Source organism: Diachasmimorpha longicaudata, chromosome 12 (genome assembly GCF_034640455.1).
Source record: "Diachasmimorpha longicaudata isolate KC_UGA_2023 chromosome 12, iyDiaLong2, whole genome shotgun sequence".
Classification (NCBI taxonomy): Eukaryota; Metazoa; Arthropoda; class Insecta; order Hymenoptera; family Braconidae; genus Diachasmimorpha; species Diachasmimorpha longicaudata.
The window spans coordinates 5,031,088-5,043,185 of NC_087236.1; the positions used below are offsets into that span (position 1 = coordinate 5,031,088).

Here is a 12,098-nt window from a genome sequence, read left to right on the forward strand (position 1 = left end):
AATGCGATAATCACAAATAAAGTGAGCACAATTTTAAGAAAAACTGGCGAGTAATTATTTTACATAATAAATATATGAATATTCGGTTTACAATGGTATCATCGCGAAGACATTAATTTTCTTACCGCTTTGTTGAACGCAGCAAATAAATTAGGGAACACAAAAACCTTCAGTATTTTAGCACTTGTAATTTGTTCACTTCACTTTTTGTATCTTGAAAATCACTACACCACTAATCACTCACTGTTCGACTACTAATTATCACGAATATTTCACCAAATTCACTGGTCCACCAAACGAACAAAGAACTGACGATGCTACTGTAGAAAATGGCGTCACTTCTAACAGTATCAGGGGTGTACAGCGTCATGGCGTCTGCAATCCCGCTAGTCATCTCATCATGGCGTCGGGCGACGGTACCGCCGCCTAGTGATAGTTTTTGCATCATTGAGTCCTCGTCTCGAAGATGGAAGTTGGTTAACTATTTAATTTATTTACATTAAATAATAGATCCGTGAGAAAATTGTTCTTTTATGATTATTGTTATCGATAATCGAATATAATGGACGGCGTCGTCAAAAGAACTCGTGGGGCAAAACGGAGGGTTGGGTACAATCCTCGAGTAACAAGTACAATAAGAGAAATAGAAACAACTTCGGAAAGGAATGCCAAAGCACAATGACATGTAAGTCCACTTACACTCTCACAACAATCACAATAATTAATTTATTTAAATAAGATATTGAAAATTTATTGATATCAGATAGTGCATTCTAACCTCACTTATGAGTTTAATTTGCGATTCTGTCGGGTTATTATGACAAGTCAATTTTTTCCCGGTCTCCCCTGCTTGAATTAAGTATAAACTATACTTGATTCAAGAATAGTTTTTCTTCTGTGCATGTTATCTACAGCTATCAATGTTTATTGTTGAGTTTGTCAACTGTCTTCGATGCAGGAATAAACAGCATGATCTATACAAATATTTTAACCAATGAAGCCATAAACTGGAGGCTCTTCGTTGTATTATGAATCCATTATTTTTCCATATTTATACAATATTTTGTTTTCTAACGATGAGGAAGATATTCCAAACTCAAAAAGAAAATATAAAAATGCCAAAATTTGACTTCCAATTTGTTCTGCTTCTCTCAACAAATTGACGAACAATTGCCTCTCTCATTTTCTACTGAACTTCACTGCGACATTTGACATAAACAATTTATTCTGTTGCAAAAATAGCACGTTCAAATTATTCAGTCTAAATTTGGCTACGCTGACGCAAAAATTGGAAATTTCAGACACTCGTCCCACTGTCAGCATAAATTTTCGTCGCACATCTCATTATACCGCCCAAAAAAACAAATGGTCGTTGTCTCTGAAACTATCCGCAGTTTATAAATCTCTCAAGTTTCCCAAAATGTAAAAATATCATTCGAGAGGAGGAAAAATATCTGAAACGTGAACAATCCAGACGTCGCTTAGACAAACTACTCCAAGAGCTTGAAGGCATCGGTATCAATAAAAAAATATCCTATTTCCATAATTCCTTTATTGATTTTTTGCATAACAAAAAAATGGTGCAACGAGCCACAATATAAAATAAATGCATTACAAATATCCTCTATCTATCTATATTATTTTTACAAATTTCTCGGCACTACAAATATATATTTGTATTTTTTATAAAGATTTGTAAAAATAATATAAATACCCAAACTTCAGTGCCCATAATGTAGACCCATAATTTAGAACATTCAAATTCAGTGCACGATAAACAGGAAATTGAATGGAGGATTGGCTTATTCCGTGCGTTATACTAAGTAGTCCGTAAAGCCGACGAAGCACTTGTGGTTTAAAGGATTATCCAAGCCACTTGGAGATATCTCCTGAATGTATCCACTGAGACAAGCGTCTTCTCCCAGCTTTAGTCGTGCCAAATTGTCTAAGATGAATCATTCATTTCTATAATCCCCCTTAATCACTAAATACACCAGCTCACCCCGATCATTGAGCATTGAGTTGCTACATAAAATTAGTGGGTCCTTTCGGTATCCAACGAATTCCGGATGATTGACCAATCAATCAGGCGATTAAACCGAACGTAAACATCATGTACAAGAAGATTGAGGAGTGCTGCAAGCATCAGGAGCAGATAAAAAAGATAACGAAGACGAAGAAGAGGAAAAGGAAGGTAATCGATGTCGATAATGAATGCGAGGACAGAGATGAACGTACTCCGGGATCAGTTAGAAGGAAATTAACGCCGGTGAAGAGTCGATATGTATCGGAAATTGATAGGGGCATTGACAGGATAAAACCGCCAGTCAATGTTAGGGATGAATACTCGTTTTCGAGGCATATTCAATGTGTTATGGATGATTCGGCCAGACATTCGGGACTTTCGAGGAGTTTTTATGGGGTTTCTCCAGGTGATGGCATGCGTAAGTGTGGATAATTGATAATTATTCTAAAATGACAAAGTTCTGAATTTTTTGAGAATAATTTGAATACTGAATAGTAGAAACAGAGATCGATGTGCTTACAATAAAAATACTGGTGTTTAATTAATTTTTTTTTATGATGAAATATTTTTAGAGAAAAAAACACGGAAAAAAAACTCAAATAAAATCGAACCCACGAAGATGCCGGGCACGATGGCAAAGGGCTCCCATGGTGTCCGGAATTGGGAATCCAAAAATGTTAAGTCAGTGAAAATCAGGGGTAATGGACGAAAACAGGATGCAACGACTGATGGTTCAACTGATTCTGACTCGAACTCAGAATACGACGAAATATGCTCTTTTGATAGCGACATAGATCTTTCTGGTATGCGTTCTTTGAATTTACTGTGAATAAACCCGAAATTTTCCGAAAGTATCACAATTTTTGTCATTGTTTTTATGAAATATTAATGTGAAAATTGTGACGAGAATTTACTGAGAAAAATCGCTCTTCGAAAGTGAGATGAGCCCAGACTTTTGAAATTAAAAACGAAGGGAAATTTACAAAATGAATAAGTGACTGAATAGTTTAAAAAAGTAGTTGCAAAATGGTAATTTTCTGCTTGAGATCGTTCGCATTAAACTTGACTTAGAAATATTTGAAATTTGAGTTATATATCTCAAAAGAAAACCCATTTTTTTGGTAATTCGTCCGCATCTGTAGGAAACGAAATTTGTTTAATAACCAATCAAATATTTACTTGTAAATAAAAAAGCACTCACACATTCTTGTCCTCCAGGATCGTATTTAGAAGCCAGTATCTCTCTTTCATTCTATAGAATCATTTTTTAAAGATATAACACATCCACCTTTGATACACTAGCTTTAATTCAATCCGAAATGAACCTAAAAAATTGTGAAACTCCGTCCCACATATTTTCAGCATTCCTTGGATTTAATTTATTTCACAGGAGTGACCGTGACCGTCGAGGATCAAGCGGCGGTTCTGGAGAAATACACAAAGGCTCATACGTCTCTGACAAATACTGGGAATGTCAGCAACTCCGGAGTGGCTGAAACTGCATAAAAAAAACTTTTGTTACTTCCATTGAATCTCTGGTTTCCTGGATGGGGAAATAATATTACTCACGATGCTGAATAACAATGGGAAGAATTCTGAGGATAAAGAAATAAATTTGATCTTCCGATAGTTCTGAGAGAATAATTGTTGATATTAGACGACAAAAAATTATTGAAATCCTGTAAATTGTCACTATTTTCAATAGTAATCCTTTCGTACGATTGAAAATTTATTTCACAGCCTTGCATTTGAAACATTCCACATGAGGAAACATCGGAAATTATTATGTTCACTTATAAAAACTGTAGTGGACGACGAGAGTGTGGATTATTTCCATTTCTTGGAATTTCCTAGGTACGAAGAGAAATTTTTTAGACAAATACTAGTGTCGGAACGTAAAAACTAGCACAACTAACGTCAAGGTAAAATTCCAGTGCTAGCACTGGAAATATTACTGTACCGAGAGAAAACTGCGACAAAAATTACCCTCTTATGTTGTTAAACGTGTTCAATCTTCGTTTTTTTATATTTTTTACAGAGAAAATAACTGAAGTACTTTCGGAAAACTTTAGAATTCAGGATCTGAAATTTTCTTTTGTGTAATTTTTCGTCATTAAATTTTTCTCTTCGACTAAAAATCAAGTTCAAGTGCGAATTGATTCGTCGAAAATTCTAGGGGATATCCCACGATGTAACAAGAAGGGTCACCTGTATCCGTTGAACTCAAAGAATTATCCTGTCGTGAGGCTAAACCTTGACATTTGGAAATAATGAGGAAGTGATTTTTGATGGACATCATCAGTGTTCACGAATAACTATGGAATAACAATATATTCATGATACAATGAAGAGTCTCCGCTTTATGGCTTCATTGTGTAAAATAATGGCAACGTTCGTGTATCCTCAATAACGCATAGATCATGCTGTTTATTCCTGCAATAAAGACATTTGAAAAATTCAACAATAAACATTTATAGCTGTGATTACGATACACAGTAGAAAGAATATTCTTGAATCACGTATAGTTTATAATAATTCAAGTAAAGGAGACCGGGACAAACTGGACATGTCATAAAAACCCGACGGAATCGCGAATTAATCTCATAAGTGAGGTTAGAATGCACTATCTGATTTTAATAGATTTTCTCTATCTTATTTTAATAAATTAATTATTATGAGAGTTACTGTAAGTGGACTTACATGTCATTATGCTTTGGCATTCCTTTTCCAAGTTGTTTCTGTTTCTCTTATTTCATTTGTTACTCCACTTTTAATATTAAATATTTGTATTACTGAACAGATTATTTTATTCAGACAAACTGACTGTGAAAATAATCTATTTATATTTTCCTCCCATTTTATCCTTGTTTTGCACTAAATCACTGACTCTGAAAGAACTGCTGAACATACGATGTTAATTTGCATAGAAGAGTCATTAACAAGACGAGGATCGTACCCAACCCTCCGTTTTGCCCCACCGGTCCATTTGGCGGTGCCCTCAATTATATTCGATTATCGATGAAAATAATCATAAAACAACATTTTTCTCACGGATCTATTATTTAATGTAAATAAATTAAATAGTTAACAAACTTCCATCGTCGAGACCCGTAGTCAATAGTTCATAAACTACCACTAGATGGCGGTACCGTCGCCCGGCGCCATGATGGGATGACTAGCGAGATCGCAAGCGCCATGACGATGTACACCCCTGATACAGTTGGAAGTGACGCCATTTTACGCAGTAGCATCGTGATGCCGGTATTTGCGGGGTGGACCCCCAAATTTCATAAGATATTCGTGTTAATTAGTAATCATAGAGTCAGTGATTAACGGAATAGAGTTATTTTCAATATATTAAATGTGAAGTGCACCAACAAGGAGTGTTCATTTCCGCGGAATAGTCATGAAGCCGGGATTGATGAGGTATTTTATGAATTTTTATTTTTCCATCACCAGTCCGTTTCGCTCATTCCTCCCTATATACGATTATTGATGGCAATGATCGATTAAATCGATCAAATTGTTCAGAAATATTGATTTTCAATATGTGCAGTGTGTTTCAAAAGCGACTCCGAGATGACGTCACCATCGGTCGCCTCCCTGCTGAGATGTTAGGGCATTTGCAGCCGCCATGACACCAGGTACAACCCCTGGTTTGTTACAAGGACGACCAGAAAAGTGTGATGTCAGAACAAAATAAACACCTAGTGAAGCTCCTGCATTGTAAGTACCATGAAGATGATTATTCCTCAATTTATTAAATTTTTTCATAGAAAAAATTTTGTTCTAACCGTAAATAAAATGCAACAATCCTGAAAAACTAACTTTAAGAATTGAAAAAAAAAATGAAATTTCATTGCACAGTTGACTATTAACTTCGAAGACTGACACTGAATGCAAATTAGAGGTTAATAAGTCAAATCATTTCAGATTTCACTGAAAATTTAATGAAATTCCCGTTTTTTAAGTGACATGACAACGCTAATTCCTCAATTTGCTCAAATTTATATTTAAATATGAATACTCAATGTCAAATGATATTGAAGGGGACAATTGAAAGAAAATTTCATTTTTTATTCATTTTCTTAATTTTTTAACAATCTAAAATTGAAAATTCAAGATAATCGGTGACGAATCTTGAATTCTAGTAAATCATTTTCGTGATCACTTTTAAAAATCCGTCAATCAATTCCATTAAATAATGCATGAACGCATTTTTCAATAACAAAATACATCAGAACTGCCCGGGAAAGACTATTCATGAAAAAATTTATCCATTTCTGTTTGAAAATCCTGGAATAATTTCTCACCAACTTAAATTCAATGTCGCTCCTTTCAAAATCCCTAGTCAGTCATTTCAGCCAATGAACGAGGACTAATGGTTTATTTAGAGGTTGAATGAACGTTCATTAATTCAGTAGCGATTATGACGCGCATCCCTAGTATCCCCCAGACCTAAATAGATAATAGGTCGATGGTGTATCTCCAATGCATCAACCAATTCATTTTTTTTTCCTCTGGTATTAACCATCTTCTCTTGCTCCCTCTTCACATAACTTTATTCATACTTATCAGTTCAAATGGAGTACATTCTTACATTAACGACAGACATTCATTATCAAAAACTGGTTGTCTTAAGTTGGTAATTTCTTGGCTCTCGTGCTTTCTCGGGTGAATAAAGAAGGAAAAAACAATTCAGTGGACAAGTGCAGTCATCAAACCCCTTCGTCAGTTCATTTGAATATTTTTCCGAGTGCAGTTGTGATAAGTTACGTGCGATTGACAAGAGTTTACCGAATTAACTCAATTATATCGCAATTGGACGATGTGCGGATGTGTTAATCGTTAATTTTCTTTTTTCTTTTGTTGTTGAAGTTTTTGTTCGACTTTATTACAGATTTATTTTGTTCAACATTGTCGCTGACTAGTCGATTTTCTCCGGGGGTTTGAGACACTGGGGACGAGAAAATGTTCTGTTATACCGGATATCCTATACGTGAGTACTCAATTTTTATTCGAATATCGATTGTTGTGCATGATTTATCGATATTATCTGCGATTATTAGGCTGTAATTTCCGTGAAAGATCTTTATTATATGTTTATTGGAACAAAGGGAATGCTGAGGAATTCTGAATTATTCCATTTATTATTCATCAGTATTCCTTTTTGGAATTTTCATAAAAAAATGATCAGTTGTCAAACCATCGATTTCCTTGAATATTGCGAAAGCCATCCAACGGATTTAGATTTTTGGCATATTAAAATATTCAACTTGAGGGGCTCTATCTCAGTCTATCAAAGTACATAGTCTTCTGCATATTAAGTTGTCATTAATAATGACTATCCATATCAAGTTCAATTAAATGAACATTAAACCACCTGTCAAATCTCTCTAGTTCAGATCTATTTTTAATCGAAACTAGGGTGTGAATATATTTAGTCATCTCTTCATCTCAAAATCGTACAAATATTCTATAGGATAGCCCCAAAAGGTCTGTGCACCTCCAGCATTTCTTTTTATTGTTATTGCCGGCGCATTCGGACTAAGACTGTCTTCAATCCACTAGTCATTCCTCGATAATTAGCCTTATTACCCTCGCTATTCTCAGAAAATCATTACAAGTAGCTTCTGAAAAATTCAATCCCTGCGGAAAACGGATAAATCGGAATTCATGAAAAATTCAGAGTTACAATTTTAATTATTGAATTTTATCTAATAACACAATGGAATTTCCAACGTTCAATGAATTCTCGTCTACCTTGATCTCCCCCCCTGGTATAGCTGGGGCAGCTTTCATCGTTCCTTACCAATCGAGCTGATGAAATTATCCCGGGAATTTTTTAATGTCCCTTTAATTTGTCTTCTTAATTACAAAATACGTATTTTCGCAGTTAATAATTGTTTTCATGCACGATAGGTGCAAATAACGACGTAATTGTCGCTCAATGTGCATATTGCTACTATGCATCACGCGTCGACGCGTGGTAACAGCACCTACGTATTGACTCTAATGAGACACAGTTAATTATCAACTCTGTATCGATTGGAAAAATGATAATTCATGATGTGGTGAAGGTTTTTTTGTTGGTCGGATTTACCTCATATACCTTATAATTACTCATATCGTGGATATTTTTTACTCATCATGTTTTTTTCATTATTTTTTATCTGACATATCGTATCTCCCCATCTTTCTTCATTTTTTTAAAATAACTCGTCCAATGTGGAAAATCTTTGTTATTGAAAGTAGGAGAGAACAAAAAATAGAAAACGGTACCAGAAGATTAATTTTAGAAAATTGAAAAAAAAAGTTATGCAACAGGTGCGATTTGAAAATTTTTCAATAATCATTACTGTTATTGTTTTTTTGCAATCATGAGAGAAAATTTATTGCTTTCAATAATGAGTTTTGAGGAGATTGTGGAGTGGATTTCTTTTTATTATCTCCAGATATTTCTAAATTCTTCTGAGTAATTAAGTAAATGTGGAAAAACGTTCGCTTTTAATGTGAAAAAATGCAACATTTCGAAATAATTAATTTTACAGGACTGAAAATTTTTTCAACGCACAATTTAATTTGAAAAGCAAGAAATTACTCTTATGGTATTGTTTAAAAAATTATTCTCAGTTTTCAAAAGTTGACAATTGATTTGAAAGCGATTAGGGATTCAATTTATATATTTTTTTGTTCATATGAACGTGAATTTGGTTTCATTGAACAGGTTTACTCCGCTGATTCAATTGACACACGTTTTTTTCTATATTTTTTGTACACTCGATCCTGTTTACATGTGTTCTCTGTCATTTCCGATAGATTTATTCCTTCAAGTGAATGAATATTCGCCATATTCTGAATTATTTTACGCATATCGGATTTAAAAAATTCATCACTTTGATTTCTAATGTCTCATGGGCATTAATTCCGGTAGATTTGACGAGTTTTCTTGACAACAATTGACAAAATGTCATGACTCCCTGATTTCCTCGCTTATATCATCATTCGGATGTTAATTTTTCGTGGCATAATACAGGAGGATAAACAATCAATTGCGAAATGAAGCGTAATCAAGAGGTAATGGGATCTTGGTGCAGAAAAAATTCCGCGGAAAAGAATAATTAACGGAAATTGATGAAGGAGACATTGCATTTGTGGGGACAAATCCTCCCCTCGCATTTTTTCTTTTCCTGATAACAATTTTCAAAGCCGAGGAGGTTAATTATTTTTGTTGGATTGTGATAAAATTATAATGTAGCCCGTGTTCGGAGAAATAACAAATTGGGAGGGAATAAAAAATTTTATTTCAAGTTTAAAATTGACGGAATAAGAAAAAAAAGATGACATAAAATTTTCAGCAATTTTGTCTCATCTTTGTCGACTCGCAATTTCTAACTTCAATAAAAAATCGAGTTCATCAACTCTCTCTGAGATAATAAAAGAAAAACGTGGAATTAATGGCCCGGGGTATTTCCAGTGCGTCATGGAACCCTTCCATGACGTCTCTTCATCCAAAACAGGGGGGGGGGAGGAGAGCAAAAAAATTGAGTGAGGGGCGTAGTTTAATGGCCAAAATAAAATGAAATAAATATAAAAATCTAAATTTTTTTACTCTCCCATATAATCCCCCACACCTGCCACTCACAGACTTTATGAACATCCAGTGGACCATAATTTTTCCACTCCTCCCCCTCGGCATTTTATACTCTGCACCCTGAGGTCTGACTGAAATTGTCTTTTTTTCCTTATTAATTCCATCATCTTCGGGATTCCTTTTTACGTAAGCCACTTTGAGTTAAATTACTCTGAGGTATAATTTACCCTCGGGTTTGAAAACAGAATCACGTGGTAGTAAACACGTGACTTTAACTGTCAATGTATTTCACTTTATGTAATAACTAGAAAGTAATTATTATTTTTCATTGGTGATTTTTTTTTATTCTCACAAAAATATAGTTTTGAATTTCAAATGATTTATGATATTTTTCGAGGATTAGAAACATCGGAATAAAATAAACAATTGTCTGAAGGTCGAGAAAAATCAATTTTTATTAAATTTTGGTAAATTTTTATTTTATTACGACATTTTTAATTGTCTGGGAAATGCCTACGGAAGTGGGGGAAATTGAGACATTTGGGCCCATTGGGCACTTCAAATAAATTAACAGCTCATGTCAGCTTCAACCAAAATGATAATTTTCTGAAGGAAAACCCGTGACGCAAATCTCCGAACAATAAAAAATTCTACTCATTTTCTGTCGAACTTTTTCTTGAGTCTTTACTGACTACTCCGGTGATTGACAGGGATGAAAGTGAATTATTTATCAAATTAATTATTATTTCTTCTCACTGTAATTATCTCTCGTGATTCAATTACAACTTGTGCATATTAATTCACTGACGGTTTAATTAATCGAACTTGATATCATTCATAGAATGCATGTCTCCTGAAGAAATTCCATGCGATTAATTTTATGTTTCACGTTGTTCAAGCATATTAATTATCAGGTATTGGCAATAGCATTGCAATTGCATTGTATAAAGACAGCTAAGATATAACTATATATTTTCCATTGCAACAATTTTTAATTATCCAATTTTATCAACTTCCTGTTATTGTTCCTCGAAAACAAAACGTTCAATTGATTTCATTTTTTTTCGACTCCATTCCACGATGTGATTTCTGCCTCCAACAATTTTTATTAAAAAAATTATAGAGCCATTGATTTCTGTAAATTAAAAATTGTGATGATCCATTCAAACAGGTGATGAGTTACCTAAATTAAAAAAAATTCTTTTTGAAGTTTAATACGAACAATCTCACACAATATTTTACACGAAAGAATTTTTAAATAAATATTCCAAGTGTTCAGATGCTGTTGAATTACCCCACAAAATATCTTAATCAGTAATGCCTTCATTAATGCACGTAATTAATCGGTTGCTTATTAGTTGCAAATTAATCGTGAGGACTTGGCTTCTGATTTTTTTTATTAACTTGAAGTGTTTATGTATCACGTTTGACCTCGCGTCTGGCCTTTTCCAATGAACATACGTTAGTATAAAATGAACAAGGAAATCACCGATTTTCATACATTTCTTTGCTCATTTTTTACGTGTCTGTATTGAAAAAAGGAAATTAAGAGACTTTTGTAAACATGCGATGAAAACAACAGAATATTGAAAATAATTATGTAATAAATGTGTTAATGTCGGGTTTATTGCACATTTAATTTTGTAAAAATGATAATAACTGAGAGCTCTCTGAACTTCATGACCTGGTGACCCAATTACATTAGTGAACTGATTACTTGGGGTTATTGAATACCATTCACTGAAAAATCAGTGAGCTATGGATATTAAGTGCTGATTAGCGATGATAGGGACTTATTAATTGAGACTGTGAAAATTAAAAATTCGTGGAGATGTAATTGTTGAGTAATTTCTAATCTATCGCTCTAATTTTCCAATTTTCATTTGATTTGAAGGATTTTGCAGAGGGGGAATCGGATTAAATATTTTAGATTATGATAATTGCTGAGGTAAATACAGTTTTTTGTGCTAATTAGCAAACAAGTGGTAAATATTTGGAGTGAGCAATTTAATTTAAATTTGATCTGCTAATAATTAGATGCGAAAAATGGATTTTTCCGAAATTTATGTGCGAATAATTCCTAGAAATTTCACAGCTGGATTTTACCGCTAATAAAATTTGTTAATTGTCTGGTAAAAGTTGCTCAATCGGTTGAAAAAAATTACTCAACAATTGGCTGATTTATGTCGAACGGTTAGATAACTGTAACCAATCAATAAGTTAACAAATTTGACTAAAAGGAATGGTAATTCACCTCGAACAAATGAAAACACATAACGATTACCAAACGGTACGATTATTTTTACTGAATTTTTCTCTCATTGAAATTCCACACTTTAACTTTCGCAAAAATTTGATGATCAATCATTTAGTTAAACGTTTAGAACAGTTAGCGAAATGGAAAAATAGAAACGTAAGAATTTATACAAATTTTATTACACCGATACGAGGAAACAGTAGCCTAGGGAAAGAAAATGA

The 12,098-nt window shown here is 33.7% G+C and overlaps 3 protein-coding genes across 8 annotated transcripts in view; 2 read left to right on the forward strand and 1 right to left on the reverse strand.

The window, feature by feature from the left end:
- The window catches only part of LOC135168076 (uncharacterized), a 137,319-nt gene extending 133,582 nt beyond the window's left edge, over positions 1 to 3,737 (reverse strand). For all 3 annotated transcript variants that reach the window (XR_010299980.1, XM_064131945.1, XM_064131944.1), the window contains exons 1-2: positions 3,596 to 3,737; positions 3,228 to 3,524 (exon numbers count right to left, since the gene is read on the reverse strand). Coding sequence is in view for 2 of the 3 variants with exons in the window: in XM_064131945.1 (XP_063988015.1) it covers positions 3,228 to 3,277 (50 nt within the window). In the remaining variant the exon portion in view is untranslated. The remainder of the gene's footprint in view (positions 1 to 3,227; positions 3,525 to 3,595) is intronic.
- LOC135168074 (uncharacterized) lies at positions 442 to 3,602 on the forward strand. 4 transcript variants are annotated; one of them, XM_064131935.1, is made up of 5 exons: positions 442 to 685; positions 1,302 to 1,515; positions 1,768 to 2,444; positions 2,599 to 2,829; positions 3,417 to 3,602. In XM_064131935.1, the coding sequence occupies exons 3-5, from the start codon at positions 2,114 to 2,116 to the stop codon at positions 3,530 to 3,532; spliced, it is 678 nt and encodes a 225-aa protein (XP_063988005.1). In that variant the 5' UTR covers positions 442 to 685; positions 1,302 to 1,515; positions 1,768 to 2,113; the 3' UTR covers positions 3,533 to 3,602. The 4 variants fall into 4 exon arrangements, with proteins under 4 accessions (XP_063988005.1, XP_063988007.1, XP_063988004.1 ...); XM_064131937.1 differs by lacking the exon at positions 1,302 to 1,515; XM_064131934.1 differs by lacking the exon at positions 442 to 685 and having other exon boundaries at positions 706 to 1,515.
- Positions 3,738 to 6,786: 3,049 nt separating the features above from the next.
- The window catches only part of LOC135168068 (scavenger receptor class B member 1-like), a 32,487-nt gene continuing 27,175 nt past the window's right edge, over positions 6,787 to 12,098 (forward strand). The window contains exon 1 of the mRNA XM_064131920.1: positions 6,787 to 7,025. Coding sequence (XP_063987990.1) covers positions 6,998 to 7,025 — 28 coding nt within the window. The 5' untranslated portion in view covers positions 6,787 to 6,997. The remainder of the gene's footprint in view (positions 7,026 to 12,098) is intronic.